Source organism: Canis aureus, chromosome 23 (genome assembly GCF_053574225.1).
Source record: "Canis aureus isolate CA01 chromosome 23, VMU_Caureus_v.1.0, whole genome shotgun sequence".
Taxonomy (NCBI): domain Eukaryota; kingdom Metazoa; phylum Chordata; class Mammalia; order Carnivora; family Canidae; genus Canis; species Canis aureus.
The window spans coordinates 27,661,845-27,682,831 of record NC_135633.1 but is presented as its reverse complement, the minus strand read 5'-3'; the positions used below and the strand labels follow the sequence as shown (position 1 = coordinate 27,682,831).

At 36.1% G+C, this 20,987-nt stretch overlaps 1 protein-coding gene and 1 long non-coding RNA gene across 6 annotated transcripts in view; one reads left to right on the top strand and one right to left on the bottom strand.

Annotated features, from left to right (window-relative positions):
* The first annotated feature begins 12 nt into the window (after nucleotides 1-12).
* Nucleotides 13-20,987, top strand: part of PGM2L1 (phosphoglucomutase 2 like 1) — a 55,190-nt gene continuing 34,215 nt past the window's right edge. Inside the window, exon 1 of the mRNA XM_077866970.1 lies at nucleotides 13-438. Within this exon, the coding sequence (XP_077723096.1) occupies nucleotides 328-438 (111 nt within the window). The 5' untranslated portion in view covers nucleotides 13-327. The remainder of the gene's footprint in view (nucleotides 439-20,987) is intronic.
* LOC144294887 (uncharacterized) overlaps nucleotides 14,713-20,987 on the bottom strand; it is a 58,822-nt gene continuing 52,547 nt past the window's right edge. The window contains exons 3-4 of one of the 5 annotated variants that reach the window (XR_013362258.1): nucleotides 19,301-19,455; nucleotides 14,713-15,131 (exon numbers count right to left, since the gene is read on the bottom strand). This is a non-coding gene — a long non-coding RNA (uncharacterized LOC144294887). Of the gene's footprint in view, nucleotides 15,132-16,453; nucleotides 16,498-18,581; nucleotides 18,837-19,174; nucleotides 19,456-20,987 lie in introns of those variants that run through there. The other 4 variants (XR_013362254.1, XR_013362257.1, XR_013362255.1 and 1 more) reach the window with 4 other exon arrangements.

Here is a 20,987-nt window from a genome sequence, read left to right as displayed (position 1 = left end):
GCGTAGGGCGGCGGCGGCGGCGGCGGCGGCAGCGGCCACGACCCAGACATCTGGGACTGTTGTTGTTCTCTCGCGGCGGGACTGCCTCAGTCCTTTCGCGCAGAAAGAGATCCCGAGCTGGTTTGGTGGGAGCGGGCGGCCGCATCCCTCTTCTCTCCTGCTTCCCCGAAGCTGCAGCAGGAGCTGGCTCAGACACCCTGCGGGGGGTCTCCGATGCCCATCAGTGAGGAGGGGGCGTCAGAACCCTGGTGAGCGCATCTCAGCCTCCCCACCCGCCAGATCTGTCTTCGCCGGCCCCCCAGGCCCTCACACCCCAGTCTGGCTGCCATGGCTGAAAACGCAGAGGGAGACCTGAACTCCAACCTGCTGCACGCCCCCTACCAAACCGGGGATCCTCAGCTAGACACGGCCATCGGGCAGTGGCTCCGTTGGGATAAGGTGGGTACCTGGTCCAGCCCGGCATCCGCCCGGTCCTCCCGTACGCCCTCCCACACGCAGTCTGCCCTTCCCCGTCCCCACCCGGTCTGGTGCTCGGCAGGCTGCAGAGGAGATGGCTCAGGCCAGCCGTTGGGGGCCAGCGGAGCCGGGCGTTGCCACCCACCTATGCCTGGGCTGCCTCCCCGGGACCGTCTCAGCCCCGCTGCCTGTAGTCCCTTTTGCAGTGCGCGGAATTGCAGCCTCCCTTTATCACCCCCACCCCCCCGCCCTTCAAGTGCACGTCGTCTCTCTCTCTCAAAAAATTATTATTATCATCATCATCGTCTTAAGTTAAACCTTTCATAGAGCTATTTCCTTTCTTCTCCCTTGACTTCCTTCTCTGCAAACCTGAAAGTGGGTTTTGGTACCCTTTTTAGATGTCTCTAACCGCTCACCGCTTTACTTCTGGTCTGGTGTGTTTCCACCTTCCGTCGCTAGGTAGTCGCTGGTCTTTTATCATTCCCCGGTATTCTCTAGTATCACCTTTTGCTCTCGAGAAAGGTAAGAGTTGTCTTACCTCTTTATTTCCCTTGTCAGGAGTTATTTTCTGGAAGCAGCCTGTTCAAAGAATCACGTTTTCACGGTTTCGTTTGATGTTCCTGATACGGAAGTGTTTTTGCTTTACCCACTGCTTTTCCTCCTCTGCCCCTAACACCCCCTCCAAGTTGTTGGGGTGATTTCATCTTGTGCAGGCAGATGGGATGGATATGTGAGAGCCAGAGTTAAAACGCAGTTCTCGCACTTGTAGAAGAGGCTGCATCAGAGGAAGATGATCCAAGCTTTTGCTTTGTCAAGTGCATTAAATGCGTTTGTTGAAGTAGAGAAGGCAACGTATTTGAAATAGAATTAATAATAGTGAATGAAGAAATTAGTATGGCGGTATGTGAAATCGTGTACAAAAGAATTTCCCAAAGGATTCGCTTTCTTAAAAAGTCTTCTTTTCACTTTGCTCATTCGTGCATTTAGCAAAAAATATTTATTGAGCATTGGGTAACGTTTTCTGAGTCTGTTAGGGCCACGGAATGAATACTAATAGTGAGAAAATAGAAGGGTTTCTGCCCTCAACAAGCTTTCAGTTAGCAGATAAGACCAACAAATAAGCAATTACAATAAGTTAGTTACTGTTACTTGATCATATGCATCTTGGACGTTCTGTTCTTCCTCTGGAGTCTAAACCAGTGCTTCTCAAACCTTAAAGTCTTTACAGATCACCTGGATCTAAAATGCAGATTCACAACTGATAGGTCTGGGGTAGGGTCTGAGATTCTTCCTCAAGAATGAGCTCCCAGGTGATACCAATGCTGCTGGTCTGTGGACCACTTGGAGCGGGAAGACTCTAGAGTGTTCTGATTCAAAAATCAAATTAAAGAAATCGCTCTGTTATTATAGTATTTGACCATATACATATATTTTTTAAGTCAAGTGTGCAGAATTTGTGATATCCCATTAATTACCATAAGGATGTGTAAAAAGCGAGTAACTTTAAAACCATTTGCTGGAGGTCAGCTTGGTAAAAGAGCTAAAGCTTAGCATACCAATATATTATAAACTGACTATATAAGTGTCTTCAGCAGGGAAGCCTAACCAAATTATAATGAATGATAACCTTATATGTTTAATATGGATGTTTTTGTTTAAAGCCATCTGCTTTCATTTGTATTTTCATTGCTATTTTAAGGAAGTGAAAGTGGTTGGGCCCTTATTGTCCCTAAAGAGAAAGGAAGAGTCATGAAATTTGAAAACACTTGTAGAATTCCAACACAATTTAATTTACTAGTAACTACCATGTATGTGAAAGCTTTTGACCGCAACAATAGGAATTTGTATTCATTACCATGGAGGAGATCTTTTGTTCTTTTTAGGTACCAGTTTTGTCTATACTTTTCCTAATGAGTCTCTTGATTGATTTTTTTAAAAGATTATTTGAGTGAATTAATATTTATTCATTGTCTATGCTGTGTCTAGGTATTATTGGGATATATGGAAATATAAAAAGACTATAAAATGTGTATATACATAAAAAGATAACACTAGGGCAGTATTGGTGGCAATTAAATGTTTTATAGGCAGTCCTTATAGGAATTCAGAAGTCAGAGTGACCTGTGGACTGGGATGATCAAGGAAGACTTTATAAAATGGGATACATATAAAAAGACTGAGAGGAGTCTTTATTGAAAATGGAAGAGAAATTCTTAAATTATATTTAAAGTGCCCTCTCTATTTTTTTTAAGATTTTATTTATTCATGATAGACACAGAGAGAGATAGAGATAGAGAGAGAGAGAGAGAGAGAGGCAGAGACACAGGCAGAGGGAGAAGCAGGCTCCATGCAGGGAGCCTGACGTGAGACTTGATCCCAGGTCTCCAGGATCACGCCCTGGGCCAAAGGCAGCACTAAACCGCTGAGCCACCCAGGCTGCCCAGAGTGCCCTCTCTATATAAGATACTAGCTAAAAACCTGTGGAAGATACAAAGATGAAATAGATAGGGATTATATCTTCAAAAAACATAGAAGGGAAAATGAAACAAAAGCTCACAAAGGGAACAAGTAATACGTGTCCTTAACTGAGGAAGAAATCTAAATAATTTAAATAATTGTTTCATAAAAATAATAATTGATCCCTCTTATAATGGGAAATAATACTTTTAATTGGTAAACAAAGGTGTATTTAATGTAGATTGATAGTGTGGGTAACCTAGGCTATATCCCAGGGCACTGAAATTTAGAGTGCAGAAATATAAAATAATAGATCAAACTTTCAGCATTTATTACATGACATGCTGACAACATATATAGTGTTTTAGAAGAGGAACTGAGTTTAATACCTAATTAATATCTATTTAGTGGAAAAAAAAAAAGGAACCTATCACATGTGGCTGCTTCTGAATGACTCTGCTTGCCTAGATCACCAAAATTGCTAGTTTTAGCCTTGGTAGGGTGATGTACTTAGAAAAGTCTTCATGAAAAAAAAAAGTGCTACTTGTGCTAAACTTTCAGAATTGGTTAAAATTTAGATTTGTCAACATAGGATCTATTCCAAGCAGATATAGAAAGTTTGTGTACTTACTGCTGTAGCTTTGGTTTGGATACATAGAGAGAAATTATTGGAAAGGTATGTAGAGACAGATCATAGAAAAGCTTCAGTATGTCTTTAGCGGCCTTGAATAAATAAAAGTGTATATAAGTGTTAAAAAGAAAATAATGCAACAAGAAAGGTTTTTTATTGGGGCAGTCTGGGATACCCCATGTAATTTCCATGGGGTGGCATTCTGTTGGTAAATTTTTTTTTTAAGATTTATTTTATTTATTTATTCATAGAGACACACAGAGAGAGACAGAAACAGACACAGGCAGAGGGAGAAGCGGGCTCCATGCAGGGAGCCTGAGGTGGGACTCAATCCTGGGTCTCCAGGATCACGCCCAAGGCTGCAAGCGGCACTAAACTGCTGCGCCACTAGGGCTGTCCCGTGCGTTGGTAAATTTACCATAGTTCACTAACTGACCCTCAGTTTTTAAGCCTTCAGATTGTGTCTCTCTTGTCTCAGGATGAATTCACCCTCAAGAAACTGAAACTGATGTCTGAATTCAGAATGTAATTTTATTAATTTATAGTACAGATGTAATGTAAGTGGATTTGTCTCTAATCAGGGTATTTTCTAGATGTACCATAAGGGAAGTCAAAGAATCAGAAGATTTTTAGTGATCATGAAATCAAATCACAGGGATTCAGATACATGACTACATGTTCAACAGCATTGGCCTGTAATAAGTAAATGCTACCATTCTATGATGGAACTATCCTAACACTGGAACCCAACAAGTCCATGGTTCAAGGTGTTCTTCCTCCAGGTAATGCACAGATGACTTCTGTCGTGCTCTCTCCCTTCTATGTTCTAGATCTAAGGCCCTCACTTTCTTCTACTTCTTTCAATGTTTTCATACATTCTATCACATTATAAACAAGTCTTCACTGGCCTAGAAGCCAGATTCTCTGTAACATGACAACTATCACCTGTTTCTGATCTACAGTAAATGTTAACTTTTTGAAAGCAGATATAACCAAGATATTGAGTACTGCTCAAGTTTGGGTGCGTGAATGTGTGGGTGGGGAGTGGAACAGGACACAGGGCATATAAATGCTCCAGTTGGAGCAGCAACAGCTATATTGACAAAATGTGCAGGCAGAGATTGGCCATGGCATTTTGAAAAATAGTGGGTAGAGCACTCTGGTCTCAAAATGTAGGTGTATGCTGAGAAAGGATAGAATGTAAAGTTAAAGATGGTTTAGGTTAGGTTAAGGCTATGAAATGCCTGAAAATAGAAATAAAAGACTTTAAGCCAGTGATTTTCAGATATCTAGCATAGTTAAACTTTTTCAAGCAAAATATAGCCCTGGAAAATGGTGAATGGGGATCCCTGGGTGGCACAGCAGTTTAGCGCCTGCCTTTGGCCCAGGGTGCGATCCTGGAGACCCAGGATCGAATCCCACGTCAGGCTCCCGGTGCATGGAGCCTGCTTCTCCCTCTGCCTGTGTCTCTGCCTCTCTCTCTCTCTCTCTCTGTGACTATCATAAATAAATAAAAATTAAAAAAAAAATTTTTTTAAAAGAAAATGATGAATGAATTTTCTTTTAAATCATAATTGTGTGATGGAAAATATACCCAAGAAACACCTCTACAAAGGCAGTCTTGTGTAATTTTATCATATAGAGACCTAAAGAAGTTGTGGTAGAGCCTAACCAGGGCTTGTATCTGTCAGCTAGTTCAATTTTTACAAATACTCATTTATATTCCCTTTCTTGGTTCACATTTTTCTAATACTTAATTTGGTCTTTAATCACTGAAGAGTACAGAATACACATGGCTTTATTAATTTGGGGAAAATAGTACTTCCTAGTTGAATATATTTGTGTAGTTTTCAAACCATGTAAAATACTCCAAATTTCATTTGATGCTCACAGCAACCCTGAATGGTAGGCAAGCTAGGTAGTAGTTATCCCCATTTTTACTAGTAAAGAAACTTAGTTTCAGAAAAGGTAAATGACTTACTCAAGGATGTATGATTTTTAAGCAGTAGAGTTGGGACTAGAACCAAGGTTACCTGACCTTTACTCTAGTTTTCTTATCACTGAACTATACTCTGTAACCTGAATATTTAGTAAATGTTAGTGATATACACCAGGTTTCAAGGACTTCATTAAAATGATTTTATTGGCTTATGTTAAACCTGAGTAGGATGTAATTGCAGAATAAATGTCATGGAATTTTTTTTAAGAGCTGAATTTGCGGATCAACAGTTGCTTTGGTCTCCCTAGCAACAACATTTCTCCCTCTGAGTAATTTTGTACATATAAATGAGGGTTTGAACTTATTTTACTTCTTAGAAATAAAATTCATTTTTCTTTTTATTTCCACATTTCTTACATTTTCCCCCTCAGTTTCCATCATTTCATCTTCCATGCATTTTATTCATTTCAAAAAATACATACTTATGATAAAAAAGAAAAGTACAAAAAGGAACATAATAGAAAACGATGATGTTCCTAACTGCTTCTTGTTTTTGATTTGTTCCTTACAAGCTATTTTTAGCTGTTTTTAGTTATTCTCATGGTTACCATCAAAAGACTAAATAATATGCTAGTACCACTAGTCCTGGATTTATTTTATGCATTATTTGTCAAATATATGCTCTAAAAACTCAGAGCTCATGTACACCATTCTCTCTCTCTCCTAAATTTCAACATTTACGTTTTAGTTATTCACTTAAAAGTTTAAATAATGTACTTAGTGCTGGGATCCCTGGGTGGCGCAGCGGTTTAGCCCCTGCCTTTGGCCTAGGGCGCGATACTGTAGACCCGGGATCGAATCCCACATCGGGCTCCCGGTGCATGGAGCCTGCTTCTCCCTCTGCCTATGTCTCTGCCTCTCTCTCTCTCTCTCTGTGTGACTATCATAAATAAATAATTTTTTAAAAATGTACTTAGTGCTAACTCACAAATGCAGAGCTCCCAATTGCCCATTTTATTTAAGAGGACAGTGGCAGAAAACAAACCTACATACACAGAAATAGAAAAAACCCATACCATCTTCCCAGAAAAATCTGGGGATACCAATGACTGACCAAGGATTAAGTTATGTAAAGGAAAGAAACATCATGAAAACCAAAGAAAAAGAAAGCAATGGGCCCAGAACAAAAAGAAAGAAAGAAAGAAAGAAAGAAAGAAAGAAAGAAAGAAAGAAAGAAAAGCTGAGGTTAACGAGATATATAGAACTTTAAAATTTTTTAGATTAAATTTAAAGAGACGATTCCATCAAATGAGGAAAGATGCTATGAAAAGGAATCAAAAGCAAGAATGAACTCTTGGAAGTTAAGAGAGAGAAAAAATGACTGAATCCCTCTCTACCTTCTGCCAAATGCAATAGAAAATATAAAAACTTAAGTTGAGGAAACCTACAGCAAAAAGGATATAGGAAATATAAGGGAAGCTGACATGGAGGAACTACTCCAGTGGAAAGAAATCCCAAATGACTATGGTGCCCTAGATCCACATTGGGCTTCAAGAAATGTGTCTTGAAAAAAGAATGCTACACACATGCCGTAAATAATAAAAAACTGGAAGATACTAATGATATGGTGAAGATGGTATGTTTCTCTGGCAACAACATTAAAAAAAGAAAAGCAGTTTTCTACGGATAGTTCAGAAGAAGGGAGGGGAGGAAGGAAGGAAAGAAGGAAGACCTGAGTAAGCAAGTTATGGTCTGAACATGAAGCAAACTGAAACAGGGCATGATTTTGAACAACCAATTGATAGGACTTCAGAAAAAATTCCTTTTGATCCCAATACCTTCAGGAGACATAGATGGGCCTGAACAGAAGCAAATTTTATCCAAACCCACAACAGGGATCCACAGTGAACAATATGTAGATGATCTTAACTTGGTGTTCACATTATGTTCAATTTTGAGGATCAACCTGAAGACAAAATGTAAGATTTAATTATTTATATTGTGGTGAGAAAACACACAACATAAAATTTACCATCATAACCATTTTTAAGTGTACAGTTCAGTAGTATTAATTATACTCACATTGCTGTGAAATGCATCTCTAGAATATTTTTCATCTTTTAAGTCTGAAATCCACCCACTATATAGGTCCCTTTTTGCCCTCCCCCCCCATTCCCTGGTAACCACCATTCTACTCTTTCTATGAATTTGACTATTTTAGATACTTCATAGAAAGAAAATCATATAGTATTTGTCTTTTTGTAACTAGTTTATTCCACTTAACATAATGTCTTTAAGGTTCATCATGTTGTAGCATGTTACAGGATTTCCATCTTTAAAACTGAATAATATGGTATACCATATTTTGTTTATACATTTAAGCATCAGTGGACACTTGGGTTGCATCCAGCCCTTGGCCATTGTCAACTGTGCTGCTGTGAACATAGATGTGCAAATATTTCATCAAGACCCTGTTTTCAATTATTTTAGCTATAAACCCAGAAATGAGATTGCTGGAACAAAATGTAGATATTAGAGGCATAAGTAGGGTTTTGGCTTACTGTGCTTTGTTTCATGCTACTTTCTGACTTTCAGAAATATGTTGAAATTTCATCTACTCCTTCAGTACCCACTGACCTCTTCTCCAGTTCTTTTTGCATTGTGGATTTAGTCCTTTGATACCTTTACTGTCATTTGAAAAATTCCCAGGGACACCTGGGTGGCTCGTGGTTGAGCGTCTACCTTCAGCTCAGGGCATGATCCTGGGATCCCGGGATTGAATTCCGAATCCAGCTTCCTGCAGGGAACCTGCTTCTCCCTCTGCCTGTCTCTGCCTCTCTCTGTGTCGCTCATGAATAAATAAGTAACATCTTAAAAATTAATAATAATAAAAATAAAATAAATTCTCAGGAAGAAGAGGAGTCTTTCATCTTCAAATGAAACTCTCTATTATTTTTTCAAATTAAAAATGTACTTAAAAGTGGAAGCAACTAAGATGTCCTTCAGTAGGTGAATGGGTAAATAAACTTTGGTATATCCACACAGTAGAATACTATTTATTGATTTTTTAAAATGACCTGTCAAGCTACAAAAAAGAAATGAGCCATCAAGCCACAAAAACACAGTTAAAAAACTTTAAATACATACTACTTAATGAAAGAAGCCATTTTGTAAAAGCTACGTACTGTCTGACTCCAACTGTATGTCATCCTGAAAAAGGTAGAACTGTGGAGACAATGAAAAAAAATGAACAGGGGAAAGGAGGAAGTAGATGGACCACAAGAGGTTTTTAGAGCAGTGAAGCTATTCTTGTATGATACTATAATATGTAATACATTATGTATTTGTCAAAACCCATATGTAAGTTATGGGCTTCAGTTTATCATATTGGATCAATATTGGATTAATTACAACAAATTACCACACTAATACAAGATGTTCACAACAGGGGAGACTATTGTGAAGGGGGGCATTTATGGGAACTCCCTGTACTATCTGCTCAATTTTCTATAAACCTAAAGCTATTCTAAAAAGTAAAGTCTAGGCCGCCTGTCAATAGCATGTGACTCTTGATCTTGATGTCATGAGTTTCAGCCAGCATTGAGGGTAGAGTTTACTTAATAACAAATAAACAAACAAACAAAAGATTTTAAAAGGTACAGTCTATGAATTTTAAAAATATATATGTACTTCAAAAGGAAAGGATTCATATTTGAAAGCACATCCTTTTTCCCACCTGAAATTTTCAAAATAGGTGGACTGGCTTATTCTGCTTTTTGTTTGGGGGCTTTTTTGCCCTATCTTTTCTTTCATAAAGGACTTTTGTTTAGTTCCTTCAAGTTTTCTACAAGGCCATTAGAAAGCCTATGTGTATATATCTTTGATCTGGAATTATTTTCCCTCTTTCTTTCCTCCTATTTGAAAAATTTTAGGGAGCCTGAGAACCTAATGAAAAGGAATTTGTCTTCATTTGGTTCTTTCAGATTTTACTTGTAAGATACATCGAACTAATCCAATAATGTAAATATTATATTTCACCATATCAGATTTTCATGCTCCTTCCCTGTATTATCTAAGTTAGATTTCTTTCATCCTCTTGGAGAAACAGCATGATTTGCTTGTTTAGTTGTTTTTACATATTTCATGTGTCTGTTCACTTTTTTATAAATATTTTTTCCCCAAAATGAAAGGATGATTAGTAATTTAGTGCAAATTTTACTAAAATATTTTTTCATTAGTCAGTTTCTCTCTACTGCTAGCTCATATTAAGGCTGCTGCCCTCTGGTGTTGGGAGTTAAAGAGAAAATAATATTTTTCTAGTGGAAAAAAATATAGACAGGTAGGTACTGTATCTAATACGGCATGGGATCCTTTACACCAGATAATTTAGTGAGCACTGGATCTTACCAAACAGAACTATGACATGGTCATATCAAATGCACAAAATAATATGAAAATTAAAATGTAAATGAAAAATCTTATGCTTCTCTGATACATAGGCCTATTAGCTTTCAGCTAACCAGAAGATCTCTCTAATATAAAGATCTCTTTAATGTAAATGTGGTTTTATTTTGTGGTTTCTGCTTCAGAATTTTTCTCATGTTATTTTTGCCTCTGAAATATTTCGTTGTTTATGCAGGTAAAATTTAGAAAAAACCTAAATGCCCACCAAAGGGGGAAGGATAAACAAATTTGAACACTGCAATAGTTGAATATACTAGATTGGGGATGAATGAATAAAGAAGTTATGGTATATATATACTGTGGAATATTATTCAGCCATAAAAAGAAAATCCTACTATTTGTGACAACGTAGATGGAACTTGAAGGCATTATGCTAAGGGAAATAAGACACAAGAAAAACAAAGACTATATGATCTCACTTACATGTGGAATCTAAAAAAACCCAAAAGACCAAAAACACACCAAACTTTTAGAGAGATCAGATTTGTGGTTACCGGATGGGGTATGTGTATGCAGTATTAGAGGAGGGTGGTCAAAGGGTACAAACTTATGGTTTTAAGTAAGTACTAGGGATGTAACGGACAATATAATTATAGTTTACAGGGCTATATGATATATTGAAAACATTTAAGAAAGTAGATTCTAGGGACGCTTGGGTAGCTCAATCAGTTGAATGTCTGAGTCCTGGTTTCAGCACAGGTCATGATCTCAGGGTCATGAGATCGAGTCCCACATTGGGCTCCATACGCAGCAGGGAATCTGCTTGAGATTCTTTCCCATTCCCTTTCCCTTTGCCCCTCTCCCTGCTCTCTCTCTCTCAAATAAATAAATCTCTTTTTTAAAAATGTAGATTCTAAGAGTTTTCTTCACAGAGAATTTTTTTCCTTTTATTGTATCTATATAAGATGTTAAACTAAACTTATTATGCTAATCATTTCACAATACCTTGAATAGCATGAAGGTTGGGGCACCAATACCCCAAACAGTTGAAAATCTTCATGTAACTTTTTTTAAAATATATTTTTTTAAGATTTTATTTATTTATTCATGAGAGACACAGAGAGAGAGAGACAGAGAGGCAGAGACACAGGCAGAGGGAGGAGCAGGCTCCATGCAGGGAGCCTGATGTGGGACTCAATCCCAGGTCTCCAGGATCATGCCCTGGGCTGAAGGTGGCGCTAAACTGCTGAGCCACCTGGGCTGCCCTTTTAAAAAGATTTTTTTAAATTTATTTATTTATTTATTTATTTATTTGAGAACGAGATTGAGAAAGAGAGAGACAGAGAGAGAGAGCAGTACAGAGAGGGAGAAGCAGTCTCCCCACTGAGCAGGAAGCCTGATGCAGGGCTCGATCCCAGGACCCTGAGATCATGATCAAAGCCAAAGGCACTTAACCAGCTGAGCCACTTAGGCACCCCTGCATGTAACTTTTGACTCCCAGAAAACTTAACAGCCTACTGTAGACCAGAAGCCTTATCAATAAAATAAACAGCTGATTAACACATATTTATATCTTATATCTATTATAAAATGTATTCTGAAAATAAAATAAGCTAGACAAAATGTTATTAAGAAAATTATAAAGAAGAGAAAATACATTCAGAATACTGTACTGACTTTATTGAAAAAATCTGCATATAAATAGACCTGCTTAGTTCAAACCTGTGTTGTTCAAGGGTCATTGTATATATAAATTAAACCATTATGCTGTATGCCTTAAGCTTACACAGTGATGTCAATTGTTTCTCAGTAAAACAGGAACAAAACAAAACAAAAATAGATCTGTTTGTATTGAAAGGACCCCCAAAATATATTAAGTGAAATAAGTGGCTATATAGAACCTAATGTGCAATTTGATACCATATATATAAAATAAAAAGAGAGAAAGCAAAACTACATTTCTATACATATGTAAATGCTGGTAAAGATTTGGAAGGATGCATCCCAGCAGTTCTGGTTCCCCCCACAGGAGGGGTCTGGGACCAGGGGTAACAGTCTAAGACATCTTTAGCTTTATCTGTATTATTAGTATTTTTTTTAACTAGGAAAATGTATTGATATAGTTCAAAATTAATAATAATTTTTAAAATACAAATAAAGAGTAGCGCCTGGGTTGCTCAGTTGATTAAGCATCCAACTCTTCATCTCAGCTCAAGTCTTGATCTCACGATCATGCATTCAAGCCCTACATTGGACTCCATGCTGGGCATGGAGCCTACTTTAAAAAATAAATAAAATTAAATAAGATCCAAAAAAAGAACGATTAATTTGTCAACTATCCGATGCTTTTTAAGAACCATAGAAATTAAAAGTCAGGAAGACTACGTAAGAAGTAGAATTTGAGCTGGGCCTTCATGGGTAAATAGGATTGAAATAGATGATGAATATGGGAGAAAATTTAAGGTGGGAGGAATAGAAGAATAAAACGGAAAATGATACTGATCAGGAAAATGAAACTGAATGGGCAGCATGCAAGAATAATTTTTTTTAACTCGAGTATAGCATACATGTTAGACTGCTGTTGTAGTGAAGATTACGTAAAAGAAAAAGGAAATCTCATGTTTATTGAGTGATCATGTGCCAGATGTGTTAATAGATGCTCTCATGTAAAAAAAAATCTCTTTTAATCCTTCAAGGATTGTTTGAGGTAGTTATTCCCATTTTTTAACCTATGTAATACAAACTCAGAGAAATGGAGAGAGTATTTGAATCCAAAGAGATTTTGATCTCTGCCCTTTGGGATCTGATTCCCACCCTTCCTGACCTTTATATTTGTTGTAAACGGAATTGGACTCTATTGTTGGTTCTTGGCTGATTAATCTGCCAGAATGCAATTAGGATGAGATGGGTTGGAGATAGGGAGGGTAGCCTGGAGACTCTTCTAGAATTATGGATAACAAAGTTTTACATTAGGGTGATTATACAGCCTTCCAACAAAATTAAAGAATTAATGAGCCTTTTTAACAAATTGACCTCTCTTTTTTAAAAACCACAGAGAATGACAAACCTCTCCTGTTTCGTTACAGCAGTTTGCTAAATTTGAATCAGATCTCCTTTTCAAAGAAATACATTACAGGTTCAATTTAAATTCCTATATCCACTTTACTGATCCCATTCTATTCCCTTCTACCTTTCCCCAAAGTAACCAAGATTTATCTAAGAATACTAGAGTTTTGTCTAAATTTCCTGTTTGGGGCCCCTGGGTAGCTCATTTGGTTAACCGCCTGCCTTCAGCTCCAATTTTGATCCCAGGGTCCTGGGATGGAGCCGCACATTGGGCTCCCTCCTCAGTGAGGAGCCTGCTTCTTCCTTTCACTCTGCCTTCTACTACTCTGCGTGCTTGTGCTCTCTCTGTGTCAAATAAATAAATAAAATCTTTTTAAAAAAATGAATAAATTCCCTGTTTGGTTGAAAAATAGCTTTATTTTCCATTAAATCAAGTAAAAATAACCCTAGAAGCTAAACAGGAGCTAAGTTCCTTTAAAAAAAAAAAAGCTAAAGGAGCCAAGCTCCTTTAAAAAAAAAAATCACACACACACACAAAAAATCACTTAGGGGCACCTCGGTGACTCAGTTAAGTGTCTGTTCAGCTCAAGTCACGTCCCAGGGTCCTGGGATCAAGCCCAATGGGCTCCCTGCTCAGCAGGGAAGAGAAGTCAGCTGCTTCTTCTCTTCTGCTCCTCCCCACTGCTTGTATTCTCTGTTGCTCTTTCTCAAATAGGTAAATAAAATCTTTTTTTTTTTTTTAATTTTTAAAAAATAGGAGACGCCTGGGTGGCTCAGCGGTTAAGCGCCTGCCTTCCGCTCAAGGCGTGAGCCTGGAGTCCTGGGATTGAGTCCCACATTGGGCTCCCTGCTTGGAGCCTGCTTATCCCTCTGCCTGTGTCTCTGCCTCTCTCTCTTTCTGTGTCTCTCATGAATAAATAAATACAATCTTTAAAATAATTAATTAATTAGTTAATTAATTAAAAATAGGTAATAGGATTTTAAAAAATCCCTTATATAACTTTTGAAAATGAGAATACTGTTAAATTATCCCTAAATAGTACCAGAAGCTACCGTTCCTTAACAAAATGCAAGTCAACAATAAAATAGCATCAAGTACAGCCTCAGATGTTCACTAAATAGAAATGTCATATTTTACAATGATAGTTTCATTTGTGGTTTCTGTAAAATTAGATTCATACTTAATAGAATTAATTATTTAAATGTCCTCTCTCCCAAATATCAAGAAACTTTTACATAATTATCAAGAAAAACTTAACAGTAAGAGAGTTGATACTCTATTACAGTACAGTTCACACCCATGAATTTATTTTTGTAATTTGCGTGTCTTTTTTTTAACTCTCTTTCATTTTTTTAAACTCTTCTTCATAAATATAATTCAAGTATCTTTCAAGTATTTTATTTTTAACATTAAATTACATTTTTCAAATGTTTTATAAAGAGTTGGAAAAAACCACCTAATACTTGCTTATTTTTAATTCATACTTTATAATGTATATCGCTATGCATCTGGATTTATGCATATTTCCTCTACTTCAACTTAAGTTTAGGGCTTTTCTAGATATACTTTTTTTTTTAAGATTTTATTTATTTATTCACGAGAGACACACAGAGAGAGGCAGAAACATAAGCAGAGGGAGAAGCAGGCTCCATGCAAGGAACCTGAGGCGGGACTTGATCCCCAGACCCCAGGATCACACCCTGAGCTGAAGGCAGACGCTCAACTGTTGAGCCACCCAGGACTCCCTATATATACTTTTTTTAAAGTCATGCTGATTGATTGAATTGAATATAAATTGAATATAATTTATATTTACATAATTGACAGTAAATTTCATTTTTTTAGGTGTTCCATTTAATGAATTTTGAAAAGTATATGCAATTGCACAACCAACATCACAATTAAAGAGCATTTGTATCACTGCCGAAAGTATCCTTGTGCCCCTTTTATAGTGAATCCCCTTGATCTAGCCCTTGTCAACCACTGATCTAATTTTGCCCAGTAGTTGTCAATTAGGATATAGTTCACATAATGTGGGCAGCCCGTGTGGCACAGCAGTTTAGGGCCGCCTGCAGCCTGGGGTGTGATCCTGGAGACTCGGGATCGAGTCCCACGTCAGGCTTCTTGTATGGCGCCTGCTTCTCCCTCTGCCTGTGTCTCTGCCTCTCTCTGTGTCTCTATGAATGAATAAAAAAAAAAAATCATTAAAAAAAAGGATATAGTTCACATAATGTGAAATAAAATTCACTATTTTGAAATGTATAAATCACTGGGTTTTAGTATATTCAAAAGCTTGTTCAATTGTCAGCACTCTCTAATTCCCAAACATTTTAATCACCCTAGAAAGAAACTTCATACCCAATAGTAGTCATTCCCCATACCTCCTTCTCCCTCAGCTCCTGACAACCACTCATTTGTCTAGATTTGCCTATTCTGCACCTTTCATATAAATGGAAGCATACTATGGTTGTATGTGGCCTTTGTGTCTGCCTTCCTTCACTTAGCATATTTTCAAAGTTCATCCATGTTGTAGCATGAATCAATACTTATTACAGCTAATTGGCTATATATATCTTCTTTAGTGAATCCTTTGCCCCTTTTTATTTTTATTTTTTAAGATTTTATTTATTTGAGGGATGCCTGAGTGGCTCAGCAGTTAAGCATCTGCCTTCAGCTCAGGACGTGATCCTGGGGTCTGGGGATTGAGTCCTGGATCCGACTCCTGCATGGAGCCTGCTTCTCCTCCCTCTGCCTATGTCTCTGCCTCTCTCTGTGTCTCTCATAAATAAATAAATAAAATCTTTAAAAATATATATTTTATTTATTTGAGAGCACACGTGGGGTCAGAGAGGGGGAGAGGGAGAAGCAGATTACCTGCTGAGCAGGGATCCTGATGTGGAGCCCATCCCAGGGGCTCGATCCCAGGATCCCAAGATCAGACCCCAGCCAAAGTCAGACACTCAACTAACTGAACCACCCAGGTGCCCCTCCTTTGCCTCTTTTTTTTTTATTTTTTTATTTTTAAAATTTTATTTATTTATTTATTTATGATAGTCATACAGAGAGAGAGAGGGAGAGACATAGGCAGAGAGAGAAGCAGGCTCCATGCACCGGGAACCTGACGTGGGATTCAATCCTGGGTCTCCAGGATTGCGCCCTGGGCCAAAGGCAGGTGCCAAACTGCTGCGCCACCCAGGGATCCCCCTTTGCCTCGTTTTAAATTGGGTGAGTTTTTTTATTGTTGAGTTTTAATAGTTCTTTACTGTTCCTATAGTTTGCATTTGCAAAAATCATACAGGTTATAGACTTTTTGTGTCTGGCTTCCTTCACTTAACATAATGCTTATGAGATTTATCCATTTTGTTGTCTATTTCATCAGTTTATTCCTTTTTATTGCTAAATGTTATTCCATTTTATGGATGTACAACAATCTGTTCATTCATTGATGGACAACTGGTTTCAACTGTTAAGAATAAATCTACCATTAAAATTCACTTACAGATCTTTGTGTGAACATGTTTCTTTTCTCTTGGTTAGATCCTCCTGGAATTACATTAAAAATTTAGTGAGAAATTTAAAAATAATTATTGGGTGTTGAATTTTTTCAAATGTTTTCTCTGCATCTACTGAGATATTGTTTTTTCTGTTATTTTTTTAAAATTAAGACTAGTTTTTAAGAGCAGTTTTAGTCAAGAAAAGTATCAGAATACCTAGAGCAAAACAGCAAACATTTGAAATGTTTTATTTTGATTGCCTTATATGAGAAATATTTTTTGTTTAAAGTTTAATATATACTTGAGTATGACTATGTTATTGAACAGTAAAATTCAGCTCAGTGTGTGTGCTTTGTTAGAAAAAAGACTGTGTCCTGGGGGTTATTCTGTATGTTAGTAAATTGAACACCAATAAAAAATAAATTAAAAAATAAAAAAAGACTATGTCTATGTAATCTTAATTTTTGAAATAATCAACATTTTGATCTTTCACACTAATTTTGGTATATTTGGTATTATACTTAGATGATAACAATATATTATATTTGAAATCATATTTTCTGCTTTTTGAATAGTTAGAATATTTATTTCCTGGATATAATTTTTATATTCATTAAGTGATTATTTCTCAGAGTTTATTAAGCCAATTATTAATAATGAAATCTCACTTTATATGACAAGGATACTCATTCAGATTTATCTAAGCCAATTTAATTTAATCCAATTTCTATACATTTTTTAAAAAGATAAATTATTTTACTTATATTTGGAATCAAAAGACAAAACAAATGAACAAACAAAAACCAAAAACAGACTCATAAATACAGAGAACAAACTGGTGGTAGCCAGAGGAGAGAGGGGTGGGGGCATGTGCAAAATAGGCAAAAAGGATTGTGAAAAATACAAAATTCCAGTTATGGAATTTCTCCAGTTACGGAGATGAAGAGTACAGCATAAGGAATATAGTCAGTAATATTGTGTTAACATGATATGACAGATGGTATAACTAACTACACTTACCATGGTGAACATTTTGTAATCTATAGAATTATTGAATCACTGTGTTTTATACCTAAAACTAATATAATGCTTTCTGTCAACTATATACTTCAATATGAAAAAAAATTTAAAGATGGACAAATTAAATTTATAATTACACAAAGACCCTTAAATGGGAAAAAATTATTGGTTAGCAAGATATATTTTGGATTCAATAAGGAAGCATCTAGTTGGGAAAAACATGTTCTGCTTCAGGTCTCTAGATTTGGATCTTCAAGCTGGCTGACCCTGAGAAGTAAATGTCAGTTGCATTTACCCTTCAGATTTTCAGACAGCAGTTTCCTATTTTAACTTCTGTTTAGAAATAAACTTAAAGGACGCCTGGGTGGCTCAGCAGTTGAGTGTCTGTCTGCCTTTGGCTTAGGTTGTGATCCAGAGGTCCTGGGATCAAGTTCTGCATTGGGCTTCCCGCAAGGAGCCTGCTTCTTCCTCTGTGTGTGTGTCTCTCTCTCTCTGTCTTCATGAATAAATAAATAAAACATTTTTTAAAAAAAGAAATAAACTTAAATATGTTTTCTCTGTAAATAAAACTGGTATTTATGTTTAGAACACTAGCCTCTGTCAGTAACATTTTCAAATGTTATATACATCTTTGCCGTTGGATATATTTGAGCCACTACAAAGTCAGTTTTGTATATTGCCTCATCTTTAGATATATAACAATATTAGGATTTGGATTGTAAATACATACTATGTTCTTTTAGATCTGTTCTAATCTTCTAAACAATGAAGTTCACATTTTAAATTGTTTTTAAGCTGTTAGATTTAGTACTAGAATACAAATAGAGTAGATTCAAGTTGTATAAAAATTATACAAATATTAGGTTTATAAAAGAGTTAGGAAAGAAGATTTATAGGTGAATTCCTCATTGGCATACTTGATTTGTTTTATATAATGATGATTAACTACTTTTATATATTTTTATGTATATTTATATTTATTACACATAAATAATATAGAAACCCCTAATTATGAATAGATTAGGTTCAGAAAAGCTTGGGTGAATACTTTCATTTGATGGCAGGCAGAGTTGGAGTGGCTTTGATCTGGTATATAGCTTTATTCACATCTATGAGAGTTTGTAAGTTTGTAAGAAGTATGTTAAAAGAGGTACTTCTTTATATATATATATAATAAATATATATAAAGTGCTGCCTTTCTTTTTTCTTTTGTTTTTTGGTAAATCAGTTCTTTCATGTTTTCTTTGAATTTGGGCTTTATGGACCTACACTATGGAAAAAACAGAATTCCACAGAGTATTATGTAAGAAGACACTGTATTTTCTTCATTTCAGCCATATAAAGTTGCAGCAATCCATAGATTAGAACCTAAAGGAAAATTTTGGGTAAACAGGTAAAATTTGAAAATAATGCATGGCTTTAATTTTGTATTCTCTAGCTTACTGATTTCCTACTAGACAATCAGCTTTATTCCCAATGAAGTATAGAAAATGCTAGCGGTCACTAAAATTTTTTTGGATTTTCTGCAAGATTACTATTTTGGGGTACTAAAATTATTAGGATTCTAAGATATGCTAGTTAAGAGCAAATTTAGTTCAGATTGAATGCATTTACTTTCTAAAAAAATTAATTTTCATTTTATATGATAGATCAATAAGTGCATTACCAAAAAGTATGTAAATCATATAACTTCTCCACAGACTTACAGGATAATTTTAGAGGCACTTTCTTTACAGTTGACACCAGTTGAACCAGTTTTTTCTTTTTTGGCTGATTCGCTGCTCCTCCTAATGAGTAATGAGTGCATTGTAAATAAGAAAGTACAGGGGCACCTGGGTGGCTCAGTAGTTGAGCTTCTGCCTTTGGCTCAGGTCCTGATCCTGGAGTCCTGGGATTGAGTCCCACATCAGGCTGTCTTCAGGGAGCCTGCTTCTTCTCCCTCTACCTCTCTCTCTGTGTCTCTCATGAGTGAATAAATAAATAAAATCTTTAAAAAAAATGAGAGTACATTTAGAAAGCAAACAATAATTTATATTTGAGAAAGCTCTAATATACATTTTACTAATAGTCTTTTATGGGTACTGTTCTAAAAAGAACAATTTATGAGATAAAAAGTATTCATGTAAACATACAAATAGTAGTTTTTCTCAGCCATCATACTTATCTAGTTTTTACCATAAAATAAGTAATACATCCATAATATATCCAAATAGTACCAAGGCTGTACAATTAAAATGTCACTTTTCTACCTCAGACCTCACTCCTGGTTTCCCATCAGAGGTAATCACCATTTTTAGCCTCTTATATTTATTTGCACGGGTTTTTTCTGGAATGATATATAAGTATACACATACCTCTTTTTACATAAATTAAAACACTTTATACACATTTCTGCTTTTCATTTACTACATCCGAGTTCTGTGTGGAAATGATGTTTAAAAAAATAATTTGTAGTTCTTTAGAATCTTCATATAGGATAGCTTGTAAAAAACATGGTTATTTGAAGATTTTAACAACAAAATACAAATGCAATTTCATCTGAATGGAAAATATATGATAATCATGGCTACATATAAAGCCCTTTAGGTCTATTTTTAAACATCTGTAACATCAACATCTAATTTAATGTCTAGCAATGAAATAGTGGAGAAATCTGAGTTAAAGTAGATTTAACTTTACATATGCCTGTCACTGTAATTACTTAGCACTTTTTACCATAAAAATATACTTACGTCTATGCATCATGATTTTTAATCCATTTTTATTTTTTCTACTTCACAGGATTTTTCAGAACCAGGAATAAGGTTAGGACTGGTTGCAGTGTTTATAATGGAGAATGGAATGTTTAGGCCCTTACTGTGGTAGTTGTGCAGTTAAACATTAGGAAGTACTCAGTACCCTAATAGTATTCATGTCTGGTAGATCATTTTTATATGGCTGTAATTAAAAGGAATAATGTTTTACTTTTTAGTTAGAGTTTATTATTATTAGAAGCATCACTAGCCTGCCCTACATAGTTATTTTGTTGTTTCTAGGATTTAGAGCCAGACCAACCTGCATTCAAATCTTGTCTAAACCTCCAATATTAACTCCAGGTTACTTAGGCTCCCTCTCTAAATCTTAATTTTGTTATCAATATAGTGGTAATAATACTACTCCCAGTAAAATGATCTAATCAACATTCTTGTATGAATAAATAAATCTTTTTGTTTGGGTGAAGATATTGCTGTGGACAGAGAAGTTTATGGGCCAAAAGTCATATGCAGTTTAAATCTTGATAATTGTTGCAAACTTTAAAAAGAGTATCCCAATTTGTTTTTTTTTAATTTGTTTAATTTTAGTAATCTCTACAACCGACATGGGGTTTGAACTCATGGCCTCGAGATCAAAAGTCTCATGCTCTTCTGACTAAGCCGGCCAGATGCCCCAGGACTATCCCAATTTCAATGTCACTAATTATATGACACTGTCACATACCCTCTACAGAATGGAGGTTTTTTAGTCTTCAGTTTTTGTCAT